Source organism: Ctenopharyngodon idella, chromosome 6 (assembly GCF_019924925.1).
Source record: "Ctenopharyngodon idella isolate HZGC_01 chromosome 6, HZGC01, whole genome shotgun sequence".
Taxonomy (NCBI): Eukaryota; Metazoa; Chordata; class Actinopteri; order Cypriniformes; family Xenocyprididae; genus Ctenopharyngodon; species Ctenopharyngodon idella.
This window is the reverse complement of record NC_067225.1, coordinates 4,154,020-4,167,203: the sequence shown is the minus strand read 5'-3', so window position 1 is coordinate 4,167,203 and position 13,184 is coordinate 4,154,020. Positions and strand designations below refer to the sequence as shown.

The following is a 13,184-nucleotide window of genomic DNA, read 5'->3' as shown; positions in this document are numbered from 1 at the left end:
AATATCTCTTAACTCATGAATATTAATTAGGCAATGCAGACCTAGTTAAATTTGCGTTCTGTAATACACATCCTTATGTGCATGTAGGTGGCATATCATATGTAACATGCATTTAAACATTCTATATTTAACTTGTTTTTATTTCTTTATATTGTATTTGGTTCAACTGACATGTATACTTCAAGCCAACAGATGGCACCAAAAGCATTTACAATGCAACGCAGATCAACACTAGCAGTATTTAAATGTGAAAAATATGTCATATTACATACGTCTCTCGCTAAAACGACACTTAATTCAACATAAGTGTCGAATACGCAATTAAATACAAATATTGGTGGTTGCGTGACATGAATTACGCTTATTTACAGCTCAGGTGGATAAACGCGGTGAACCGGAAGTTGACAGAGGTGGACGTCTCTCTTTGCATGAACGTCTTTAATCACTTACAACTTCCGGAAAGTGTCACGCTGTCCTCCATCGGCTAATATCCCATTCTACAGAGGGTCACTTCTGGAAAACTGAGCTGTAATCATGGTTTTCGAAGACAAAATGATCATGAACGGAGAGCCAGAGGAGGTATATTAGCATATATTGTTGTGCTAACCGGTTTAAATGTCATTTAGGGGGGTAAAGAAGCCGTTTTATGTCGAAACGCTTTGGTTTATGTGGCCGAGCCTGATCTATAGGTTGATTCTTATGTACATGTATACTATTATTGTATGCTTCTGCTGTCTAAACTGTTGCACGAGATTTTGCTTTATATTTGCACACTCATCCTAGGTATCCTATATATTATTTTTATTTTCATACTATTCATGTATATATGCACGTATATGTAACCTTTTAATATACTTTGTTGTGTTCAGGAGGAGGAAGAAGAAGAGGAGGAGGAGGAAATGGTGGTATGTCTCTTATATATTATATCATAACTTTCTGAGGAAGATTATATTTCCACATTAGGTCCAAATCAATTAAAATGAATTACTATTTTTTTACCAATTGCTTTAAAGTGTTTAATGGATAAAATTTCACTATTGTGCCCTTGATCAAGACCTCAGGTTATCTCAGTAATCGGTGTACTGTAAACCACTTGGAATAAATGAATTATTATTAATTACTGTAATTAGCCATTTAAGTATGACAAATTGTTATTTGGATGAATTAAAAAATTACTTTTTAGGTGAATCTCATGAAAACTGTCAAGCAATGTCCAGGTCTGCGTTTCTTAAAAGCATCGTAAGCCTAAGTTGATCGTAGAACCATTGCCTCTACAATCAGTTTAGGCTTACTATGCTTTTGGGAAATGCAGCCCTGATCATTTCACCACCAAATCAAAAGAAAGTACAACTGTAAGCATAAGTTGTGAGAGTTCACAGTTTGTGTGTGGAGAACACACACGTCGAGGTTATAGCGCCCTCTATCGTAACTTAAAGAAATCTGACATGTCTCCTTATATTTTTCGTGTCCTTGTTCCAACTGCTATTCACTTTGGATATTGCAGTCCCAAGATAAAGAACTCTATGTCTCATATCTTATATCAGTCAACCTTGGCTTGTCTCTAGATATACACAATTTGATGTGTATCTTCATAATGTCTTGAAGTCTGCATACCAAGTTTGATGAAGTATATTTTTTCATATTTGCTCTGCAGGACCCTCTGGAGACTCTGAGAGAGAAGTGTGAGCAGACGGAGCATTGCGTTCACGCACGCGAGCGGCTGGAGGCGTGCGAGTCCCGGGTCGGTTCGCGCTCAGAGACAACAGAAGACTGCACGGAGGAGCTCTTTGACTTCCTGCATGCTCGCGACCACTGTGTAAGAGTGCTTGTGGCTGTTAGATGTCATTAGCTATGTTTCCAGCCATCCATTTTTATGCACATTTTGGGTTATTGCATAAATCCAAAAAGATAAAATCACTGCGCTTAACAGTTTTTTTGGGGTGCGTGGAGCAGTGGAAATTGCAGTACTTTCAAATCAAGAATGATTCATTGAAGAAGAATGATTGCTGTAAATGTTTGATCTATATGTGGGTTATTGCACAAAAAAAAAACTCTGGATTAAAAAAAATGCCAAGATACACATAAATTCTAAAAATGCTCATAAAACATATGCGCTCAATTGAGGTGTATACCTGTTTTATCCGATAAGAAGACAAAAACACATTTTCCGAATAAATAAAAACTTACGTGACGTTGCCTCAACAGAGGATGTGATTGGATAACTGAACTAACCAGTGGACCAATTACATCGCACTGCAGATCAAATGTTGGTTTGATCATTCTGAAATGCCTGAGCCAAAGTCTGTCATCAGAATGATTTGGTTTCATTCCCTCCCAGAAGCATCTCATATGATTGCGTTCACAAACACCAGCGTCCGAACGCAAGAGAACATGAGACACTCTGAGACGCAAGTCATTTGTGATGGTGGAAAAAAGAGCCACGGTTTCTTCCCCGATTGCAGCAACTTCCATTTTATTACAGATACTTTTTTGCCAATTTCCCAGGAAGTGATTATTTTGTTCTCTTGAACACATGGGATGAAAACACTGCTTTATTCACACATATTTTATGTGATATTCCAAATGTGCACATAATTTGAATTAGCAACTTTGGGTAGAAACAGCTAATGATTGGTAGAGAGGTTTAGATGTTGCATGAAGCATTTTAGGAACAGTCTGACTTTGCCAAGCTGCTGGGGAAAGCAAATAAGGGTACGTTCAAAGAGTAGTTTTACCAAAAATGCTAAATCTATTGTTATTTACTCTCTTATTTGTCATACCTAACCTGTATGCTGCTATCTTTTTTTTTTTTTTTTACTGTGAAAATTCTCAAAAAAAAAAAAAAAAAAATTTTTCTTACAGAGTTTTAGTTCTTGTATGAGCTGTTTCAAATAATTTGTGAACATTATTTGTTATTATAACTTGTTCTTCTGTTGTTTTGTTCTTGTTTTCTATAGGTGGCCCACAAGGTCTTCCAGTCAATCAAATAAATGGAGCTGTTTATAGATGGATGCCTGCTTATAGAAATACAGTGCTCAGTTATTTATACAAGATGTGATTTTTGTCCCAGATTCAACAATTCCCTGTAACCGATTCTTCAATTCATCCATTTTGCCGAGTTGTGACTGAAGTGTTAATAACTGTGCTCTGTTTTCATCTCTCACGTGAAATAACTGATCATCTGTCATCTGTTGTTGAGATCTGTGAAGAGGTGATGTTGATACAGAATTTGGGTTTGTTGCTAATGTCAAATAACATAAAACAATAAAGAACAAAAGACAACTGCTGTATGCAATACTTTATTGCCATAACTTGGTTGTTCCGTTTGTTTCAGTGTAAGGAACACAGCAGCAAAGAAGCATGAACAGAATACAGTAGATCTGTATGTGTTCAGATAAAAATTAAAGCAGGTAAAGCATTAAGGAAAATTTTTAATGAACTGGTGTAGTCATAGATTGTTCATAATGTGCTTATGCTTAAATGGAGAGGGAATATTCAACTTTGTATATTCTTGTGTGTAATTTAGAAAATTTTAGATGGCTCTGCTTTGCCCTTTTTAAAGTCTTTACATGCTGTCTTGTGCATTTGAAGAATATTACTATTTTATTTTGCAGAATATAAAGGGAAAATCAGTAAAAGTGGATACAATTCATACAGGAGTAAATTAAAATAATAGAGAGGTCTGCTATGCTTAATCAAAGGGACATAGAAATTAGTTTCCCATTTACAAACTTACAGTTGTTAAATTTAATAAAAGAAATACTTTATTGTTTTATGTAATCAATCAGTGATTTTTAGCTTTTGAAGAACATAGCAGGATTACTAACACGTACCACTTTACTTTCTGGGCGGGACCTGCATCACGTGTTTCATACGGCGTGTTTCATTGGCTACACCAGCGCCCGGAAGTTAGAAGTCAACTGGTGCGTTCTTTGCATAGAATTTGAGCAGCTAGAATGGAATTTAACACAAAATAATAATGTTTTAACTGGCGGGACTTAGCTGCCTAAATGTGTCTTTACTGAGTATTTTTAGTTTGAAAGATATTAAGTTAATATTCAGATGTAAATTATTAGGTATGAATTCTAAAAATATGTTGTCACGTGATAACTGTTTCTTTTCTCGGCGCTAGGCAGATCGGCCCAATCGCAGTCGTGTGTGATTACTGAAAAAGAGTTTTTTTTTTTTTTTTTAATAGAGCTTTATGTCAGCGATTTTACATTTGCATATCAGCTATTAATTATTTGAATGTATACGTTTAAAAGGTTATACTTTGTAGTTTATAAATATCATAAATAAGCGGAGGGAAAAGATTAAGATTAAATGCATCTTAATGAAAAATTCAGCTTTCTGAGCCGCCAAGCGCCCCCTGAAGGGCGCTTGACGAAAGAATTACTATTTTTTCATTCCGATATTTCCTTCCAATACATTTTTATTTCCGAAACACATGACGGAAGCACAACAGTTGAAATGCATCGACCACACGCTCGGCTCTAAGAAAACACTTCAGCTGGGTCTTTTGTGCAAAAATGGGAATTTCAGATGGAAGCTCGTTGGTGAAAATGTGCATCGTGAAAGTTGCTCAAAACATCGATTGTTTAGAAAGAAAGGTTTTGAGTGAGTTTTACTTATAGCAAATATTATTTTCTTGTCAATTCTTAATCAAGATTTAATATGTAATTTGATAGACGTGAACAGTTTGACATTTATAATATTCTTTATATTTTACTTGATCTAGATCTGCCTGTCTCTCTCCTGAAAGACTTACTGCCACATCTAAACATTTACTATCTGGACAGGATCGAAACTGCTGTTGCCACAAAAGGTACAATAATTAAACCATTCATACATGAATGAAGAGCATCTGATGGATCACACAGTGTGTGTTCTCTGGTTCAGATGCACATATATATTGCAGTGCCAAAAATTGATGCACCTCTTGATGGAAATAAATGTTGTGATGTTATTTCCATCAGTTTTTGGTCAAGATATTGTATTGACAATGCAAGAGTCGAGCACTCTGTAAAGTGTACTCCAGCACATCCCAAACTTTCAATGAATTTAAGGTCTAGTACCAATTCATGTGTGAAAATGATTCTTCATGCTGATCAATCTTGGCTTTGTCATCCTGGAATATGGCCATGATGTGTCTTTCCACATGATTGTTTCAGAAACGAAAAGCTACACACTCCATCAATTAGGGCTAGAAGAACTGTTGCCAAACATATAACATGCTAGAAACATAATAATCACTGCAATAATGATCCAGTCATAGACTCTTAAGTATTTGCCTATTTAAATCCAAACAGCAACTTTTTTTTTTTTTTTTTTTTGGCAGGGCAGTTTATTCATATGTATGATTTAGATGTAAGATTTACTGATTCTTCAATTAGGGGCACTTTTATGTACAGATATAATATGACTGTACATAAAAATACAGATTTATATGACTGTTTTATCTAACATTTATTAGATCTGATAATTTCCTTCAACTTTTGAAATTGTGTGTGATGATAATGACATTCTCATTTCTTGGTGAAAAGATTGGAAACCCGTGTTTTTTACAAACACGTCAAGTTATCTCAGTTTACTTAGAAAATGGATTCTTTTTAATTAAAATGTTCAAATACAGGCCTGTATGTTAATGATAAAAATAAAGTTAGGGTGTTGCATGTATCACTAAAACCTAATGCTCATTTCAGGAATCTCCACCTCTGTAATTTGGGCAACAATATGGAGAGATCTGGATCAGACGTGGCGCTGGAGAGCAAAGGTTTGTTGTTCTTCGTATGATCATCGCTGCTGAACTCATCGTGATTGTCATCATGTATGATGTCAAATATAAGTACAACTTACATGGCCATTAAACCTTCCTTTTATTTATTTTTATTATATTTTATTTATTTTTTGTGTATTATTTTTATTTTATTTTATTTGGGATTTTTAGAGCAAACTACCAAGTCAAATTCCTTTTATAGACCTTTTATTTTATTTATTTTATTTTATATTTTATATTATTCTGGATTTTTAGAGCAAACTACTAAGTCAAATTCCTTTTATAGACCTTTTTATTTTATTTTATTCAAACCTTGGTCCCCATGTTGTGAGCAAGTGCACTGAACCTGAAATCTTATTCACTATTTTTTCAGTCTGCACTGCCCAATCAGGACTGGAAGCAGCGATGTTTGGAAAGGCTTTTTCACATGGTCATGTTCACCCAGGTCAGACGAGGAGGATCGTACCTTTCCAACCTCAGCGATTCTTCCATTCTCTCCATGACCGTAAAGCACGTCAGAGTCCTTTCTCTCCACACGTCAACCAAAAACATCTGCAGGCTCGCATCCGATGACCTGCGCCCCATCCTGAGCACCTTAGAAAAGGGAGTGACGTCCCTCAGATTACTGGATGCGAAAGCTCTATTCAAACACGGACGGAAATATGTGTTGTTTATTCTCCACCGGCTCCTGGACCACGGGTCTGTCAGAGAAGTGGTTCTGAGAAGAAATCCAGATTCATCTTTTCTGAGCTGGCTCATGTCCAGGCGCAGGGGTCCTCAGGGTGGGTTATCAGTGTCCACCGCACCAGAGAAGTCCCACGCTGATGGCCATTGTTCAGTAGTAGATGATAGAGAGCTGGAGGAACCTGCAGCCAAACGTCTTGCTTTAGACGTGGAGGAAAATCCAGAGGTTTTGTGCAGCCAGTTTTCATCCTTTAGCAGCTCTGCTGACCACTGCCCTGAAGGTCAGATCCACTCGCTTGATTTTGAAGTGTCCAAATGTGAAATCCTGACCACGGTGTCACATATCCTGCCTACATGGTTGTGTCTTCGCACACTACATCTTCACAGTGACTGTAAGTACATGCTGACAGCTAAATATGATCTCTAGTTTTTCCTAAAAGCGTACACATATGGACTAGTGTAAGGTGGCAATTATTGGAGATATAGCCTATATACATTACTGTTCAAACGCTTGTGGTCAGAAAGATTTTTCTTTAAGAAATTAATACTTTTATTCAGCAAGGATGCTTTAACTTTATCAAAAGTGACAGTAAAGACATTTATATTGTTGCAAAAGATTTCTATTTTAAATATATGCTGTTTTTTAACTTTCTTTTCATCAAAGAATCTTGGAAAAAATGTATCATGGTTTGCACAAAAATCAATGTTTTCAACATTGATAATAATCAGAAATGTTTCTTGAGCAGCAAATCAGCATATTAGAATGATTTCTGAAGGATCCTGTGACACTGAAGACTGGAGTAATGATTCTGAAATCAGCTTTGATCAAAGGAATAAATTACATTTTGATTGAAAAATATTTCACAACATTTCTGTTTTTACTTTTTTTTAATGCAGTCTTGGTGAGCAGAAGAGACTTCTTTCAAAAACATTTAAAAATCCTACTGACCCCAAACTTTTAAATAAATAAATTATATACAGTGCCCTCCACTAATATTGGCACCCTTGGTAAATATGAGCAAAGGCGGCTGTGAAAATAAATATGCATTATTTATCCTTTTGATCTTTCATTCAAAAAATTCACAAAATTCTAACCTTTCATTGAAGTAAAACAATTAAAAATGGGGGTAAAAGCTCATTATGAAATAAATGTTTTTCTCTAGTTCACTTTGGCCACAATTATTGGCACCCAATTATTGCAACGTCCTTTTCTCAAGATAACAGTTCTGAGTCGTCTTCTATAATGCCTGATGAGTTTGGAGAACACCTGACAAGATGCAGAATCTCTACAGATCCTTCAGATTCCCAGATCCATGTTGGTGCTTCTTCTCTTCAGCTCACTCCACTCATTTTCTTTAGGGTTCAGGTCAGGGGACTGGGACGACCATGGCAGAAGCTTAAATTTGTGCTCAGTGACACATTTTTGTGTTGGTTTTGATGTTTGTTTTGGATCATTGTCCTGATGGAAGATCCAACCATGGCCCATTTTTGGATTTCTAGCAGAAGCGGTCAGGTTTTGATTTTTTTTATTTTTTTATCTGTTGGTATTTGATAGTATCCATGATGCCATGTATCTGAACAAGATGTCCTAGACCTCCAGCAGAACAATAGGCCCACAACATTAAAGATCCAGCAGTATATTTAACAGTGGGCATGGGGTACTTTTTATCCATGTGTGCACCAAACCCATCTGGTGGGTTTGCTGCCAAAAAGCTCTCTTTTTAGTTTCATCTGACCACAGAAGCCAGTCCCGTTTGAAGTTCCTGTATTGGGGATGTAGGTGCTGTTTGCTAATTTTTTTTTTAGGCTTTCTGAGACTCAAGACTCAACTAATCTCTGCAATTCTCCAGCTATGACCCTTGGAGAGTCTTTGGCCACTCAAACTTTCCTCCTCACCGCGCATTAGGACGATTTAGATGCACGTCCTCTTCCAGGCAGATTTGTGACATCTTTAGTTGATTGGAACTTCTTAATTATTGCCCTGATGGTGGAAATGGGGATTTTCAATGCTTTAGCTATTTTCTTACAGCCATTTTCTATTTTGTGAAGCTCAACAATCTTTTTCTGCACTTCAGAACTATATTCTTTGGTTTTACTTATTGTGATGAAAGATTAAGGGAATTTGGGGGGGGCAAACAGTTTGCAGTTTAGCTCATTATTACCGTCTAATTAGCCAATATTGTCTTAAATAGCCTGCATAGCACTTCATCTTTTATAACATGAGATTTTTCTTAAATTAGTTTTTGACATATAAGGTACTAAAAAAATACCTTAAAGTAACTACAGAAGAGCATGTAAAGCAAATATCTTAAAAAAAAAAAAAAAAAATCCGTTCGGAGCATGCCCCCGCCCCACGCAATGTTCTCACCTTTTTTCCCCCTCACCTGTTTGCATCCTTGATAGACAGATAGATAGATATACATGCTGTATATTTTCTGTGCAGGGCTCATTCATGAGGAGGAGATGTCAGTGTTGGTGGAGTCTCTCAGACGGTTGTTCCTGAACCCCGGCTGCTCTCTCACAGATATCAGTATAAGTCACATTTGCGGTCACACACACTTGATCAACGTGCTGAGAGCATGTCCGACCCTGCTGAGCCTTTCTCTGGAGATCTGCCCACCTGCCGAGAGAAACACATGGGGGCAGCAGCCGCATTTCACTGAAAACAAAGGTGAGGATTTCCTGAGTCAAACAAATCCATGTATGAATTCTGCAGATGGATGAGATGTTGATATGCTAGGTTATGCTATAGGTTTCATGCGTAGATAGATAGATTAAACATCTCTTGTTGATGTTAACTTTCAGCCTACAACCTAGAGGTGGAGTAGATATTATCTACTGTGCCTGAACAAAGAAATTAGACATCCAGGAAAAAAACTCGGATTTGGCCACATATGATTTATTTAAATTGCAATCCTGCAGGGGAAATCTTTTTTTTTTTTTCCTTAAATCTGATCAAAGCTTTTTTATATATATATATATATATATATATATATATATATATATATATATATATATATTTGCTCAGAATTTCTTACAACATAAATAATCACACTTTTTTGTCAGAACTTTACTGAGCTGAATCAGTGCAGGGTTATTATAGTTAACTGAAACTGAAACTAAAAAAAACATTAAAAAAAACAAAAAAAAAAAAAAAATTTTTGTTACTTGAAATAAAATAAAATATATAAAAATTGAAACTTAATTTATTTCATGTAGGTTACCAAGAAACCATTTCTCATTGTTATTTAGTTTAACTTGTACTAAAATAATAATGTTAAAAAATTTAAAAATATGTCATTGCTAAAAATATTAAAAATGACCAAAAAGCACAACAAAACTACTAAAACTAACTAAAAATTTAATTGAAAACTGAAAATATAAAAATGAAAACTCTTTCAATTATACTAAAATAACACTGACAAAATGTTTAAGAAATTTGTTTCATTTGGTCTATCATTCATCAATAATTATATAAGTTTCAGATTGATAATTTTGTTTTTGTCTTTGTAATTTAAAGTGCTCTGCCTGGAAAAGCTGTCAGTCAAATCCACTGGTCCAATGACAGTCAAGTGTTTCCTGCCGGCCCTGACATGGGCTCCTAAACTCAACAGCCTTCATATGACAGGAATCCATCTGTCACGACAATTTTTTCACACATTAGCAGGTACTCCAACAAATAATCAGCTCCTGCTTTACCCAGACGTTTACACAAGCCCTCAACCTCCTTTTGTCACTCTTGTGACTACCTATTACAAAAATAATGTTAAAAGAAAATACTTAACTGTGAATTGAATGTAATGTTTTCAGACACTTATGCATGTTAATTGCAATTAAATGAAAATGTATTAGTTTAAATGGTAGCACTTTACAAATAGGTCCTATTAGTTAACTTTAGTTAATGCATGAACTAACAATGAGCAATACATTTGTTACAGTATTTATTAATCTTTGTTAATGTTAGTTAAAAATACAACTGTTCATTGTTTGTTCATGTTAGCTCAGGTCCATTAATTTGTATTAACAGATGCAACTTTTGATCTCAATAATTTATTAGTAAATGTTGAAATTAACATTAACTAAGATTAATAAATGCTTTAGAAGTATTTTCACTTAGTTCATATTAACTAATGTAGTTAACTGATGTTAAACAAATGACACCTTATTGTAAAGTGTTACCATTTAAATTCATATTAAATGCAATTAGTTGAACTTGAGATTGCTTTTTGACTGACTGAAGTAGGATTTAAGTATATCTTTATATGTAATTTCATTTTTTTTATATTGTCCTTGAAATATGGTTAAATAATTAACTATTACTATTCAGTATCATTTTTATTGAAACTTATACAGTACTGGTCAAATGTTTGGAAAATTACTATTTTTTATGTTTTTAAAAGTCTCTTAAGCTCATCAAGCCTGCATTTATTTGATAATGGTTTTCTATTTTAATATATACTATTTAGTATATTACTCACTTTATATCAATTTAACACCCTTCCTGAATAAAAATATTAATTTCTTTCAAAAAAAGAATGAAAAAAAAATTGCTGACCCCAAACTTTTGAACAGTAGTGTGTATTGTTACAAAAGATTTCTATTTTAAATAAATGCTGTTGTTTTTTTGTTTTTTTTTAACTTTTTATTCATCAAAGAATCCTGAAAAAAATATCACAGGTTATAAAAAAATATTATGTATAATTAATTAATTAAATAATTGATAATTGTATCAATTATACATTGATAATAAATTCGCATATTAGTATGATTTCTGAAGGATCATGTGACACTGAAGACTGTGTCTTAGAGTAATGATGCTAAAACTTTATTATTAAATTAATTACATTTTAAAGTATATTAAAATAGAAAACCATTATTTTAAATTGTAAAAATATTTCATAATATTACTGTTTTGTCTGTATTTTTGATCAAATAAATGCAGGCTTGATGAGCATAAGAGACATCTTTAAAAAAACATTAAAAATAATGTGTCCAAACTTTTGACTGTATGTCGTGTATCGCACACGTGATAGTACACTTCAGTGGTCTTTCATTTCATTAAGATTTGAAGTACACTACAAGTGCATATTCAAAACAGTTAAGCACAGTTCTTATTCACAAAAGCAGAGGCCAAGCAAATGTATTTCTGAGGTAATGAAGAAATACTTCTTTTACCTGATACAAGTGACATTTGTTTGTCTTTGTAATGTTTGAATATGAATTATTTTGGTGTTGTATTACAAAATGTTTTTCCTGACTAAACGCTATTAAACTACAAACTAGTTTTTGTTTTGTACAGTTGATTCATGTTAACATATGTCTCTTTTTCCCCCCCTCATAGGATCTAATCCATTACTCAAGGTAATAAAGCTGGAAGACATAAACCTAGCTGACTATCACCAGGAGATGCTTCATTTTCTGGAATATTCTGTGTTAGAAGGTACGGAGTAGTAAAGAAAAACAAGCTAGCCTGAGCCTTGAAATGAATGACTAATGTTTGTACTGTTGTTTGAATCTCAGAGCTGTCCTTGAAAGACTGTAGATTGCTGGATAAGTGTGAAGTAAAGAAGGACTTCCTGGTGCCATTTGTTGAAGCACTGAAAGGGATCTCGTCCCTCCAGAGCCTGATGCTGGCCCAGAATCGACTGGGTAAGACTGAACTAGCTATATACACTACCACTCAAAGGTTTGGGGTCAGTGTTATTTTTAATAAATACTTTTATTCAGCAAGGATGCATTAAATTGGTCAAAAGTGACAGTAAAGACATTTATAATTTTACAAAAGACTTTTTTTTTTTTTTTTTTTTTTAAGTGCTGCTACTTTCTATTCATCAAAGAATCTTGAAAAAAATGTATCAGTTTCCACAAAAATACACAGCAGAACTGTTTTCAACTAATAATAATGTGAAATGTTTCTTGAGCAGCAAATCAGCATATTAGAATGATTTCTGAAGAATCATGTAGCTTTGTGTGAGCAACAGACTTGAAATATGTTGATTGTCTAAGAAAAGTTATTAATAATTTTGTTTCATGAATGGGGGAAAAAAATATGATCAAACTTGTTTTTCTTCTTCCAGCAACGAGTGCCATAGAGATCGCCAACTTATTCTCAGGTTCCTGTCCCAGCAAAATCACAAAATTAGACCTTAGGTAATGCTGGTTTTGTTGCATGTATCTTCCATGCATGTGTACACCATAAAAATGTAATGTCTACTTTCTTACAGCTCTAATTTCATTCTTCCTGCTGAACTTCTGGAGTTTGCACAGCTGCTGGAAACATTCAGGCCGGTTCAGCGACTAACACTGGACCTGCGCTTTAATCCACTGGATCGTGACCCTGAGGTCAAAGCTCAAGCTCTGCGAAAGCTCATCCCGTACTGTAACATATTAACGGATGACTGGGACTCCAGGTCCACTATGGCCGATCACATCAGTGTGATGTGACAAACTCTTTAGCTGCCTTTTGAAAGACATTTCCATGTGGGGAAAAAGATCACGCAGATGTGACCGTAGACGACCAGCATAAACATCTTGGATATATTTCACGTTTAATGACGCTGATAGGCATAACCATTAAATTTGATTATAATAATGTTCACAGAATAAATAAAGTGAAAGAAACAGGAAAAGAATTCAATTACAGTGTACTAATGATTGAACGGTAGAAAGTTTCTCTTCATTCATTCCAGAAGCTCTCTTACTGCTGTTCCCAGTTCAGCTCTGA

The 13,184-nt window shown here is 34.7% G+C and overlaps 2 protein-coding genes across 3 annotated transcripts; both read left to right on the top strand.

The window, feature by feature from the left end:
• Positions 1-415: 415 nt before the first annotated feature.
• On the top strand, positions 416-3,282 carry LOC127514407 (cytochrome b-c1 complex subunit 6, mitochondrial). The gene is made up of 4 exons (XM_051897200.1): positions 416-579; positions 870-905; positions 1,655-1,816; positions 2,958-3,282. The coding sequence occupies exons 1-4, from the start codon at positions 535-537 to the stop codon at positions 2,988-2,990; spliced, it is 276 nt and encodes a 91-aa protein (XP_051753160.1). The 5' UTR covers positions 416-534; the 3' UTR covers positions 2,991-3,282.
• A 631-nt stretch (positions 3,283-3,913) lies between these two features.
• lrrc41 (leucine rich repeat containing 41) lies at positions 3,914-13,097 on the top strand. Of its 2 annotated transcripts, XM_051897197.1 has the most exons (10): positions 3,914-4,617; positions 4,739-4,825; positions 5,703-5,773; positions 6,150-6,852; positions 8,904-9,131; positions 9,981-10,127; positions 11,802-11,900; positions 11,981-12,109; positions 12,538-12,610; positions 12,685-13,097. In XM_051897197.1, exons 1-10 carry the CDS (start codon positions 4,530-4,532, stop codon positions 12,902-12,904), a joined length of 1,845 nt encoding a protein of 614 aa, XP_051753157.1. In that variant the 5' UTR covers positions 3,914-4,529; the 3' UTR covers positions 12,905-13,097. The 2 variants fall into 2 exon arrangements, with proteins under 2 accessions (XP_051753157.1, XP_051753158.1); XM_051897198.1 differs by lacking the exons at positions 3,914-4,617; positions 4,739-4,825; positions 5,703-5,773; positions 6,150-6,852 and having other exon boundaries at positions 6,908-9,131.
• The last annotated feature ends 87 nt before the right edge of the window (positions 13,098-13,184 follow it).

Excerpts from the sequence above, each read along its gene's own strand:
- LOC127514407 (XM_051897200.1), top strand. The coding sequence starts at position 535 with ATGGTTTTCGAAGACAAAATGATCATGAACGGAGAGCCAGAGGAG. Across the intron at positions 580-869 it reads TGAACGGAGAGCCAGAGGAG|GAGGAGGAAGAAGAAGAGGA; the intron begins GTATATTAGCAT and ends TGTTGTGTTCAG. Across the intron at positions 1,817-2,957 it reads TGCATGCTCGCGACCACTGT|GTGGCCCACAAGGTCTTCCA; the intron begins GTAAGAGTGCTT and ends TGTTTTCTATAG.
- lrrc41 (XM_051897197.1), top strand. The coding sequence starts at position 4,530 with ATGGGAATTTCAGATGGAAGCTCGTTGGTGAAAATGTGCATCGTGAAA. Across the intron at positions 5,774-6,149 it reads CGTGGCGCTGGAGAGCAAAG|TCTGCACTGCCCAATCAGGA; the intron begins GTTTGTTGTTCT and ends CTATTTTTTCAG. Across the intron at positions 12,611-12,684 it reads ATCACAAAATTAGACCTTAG|CTCTAATTTCATTCTTCCTG; the intron begins GTAATGCTGGTT and ends ACTTTCTTACAG.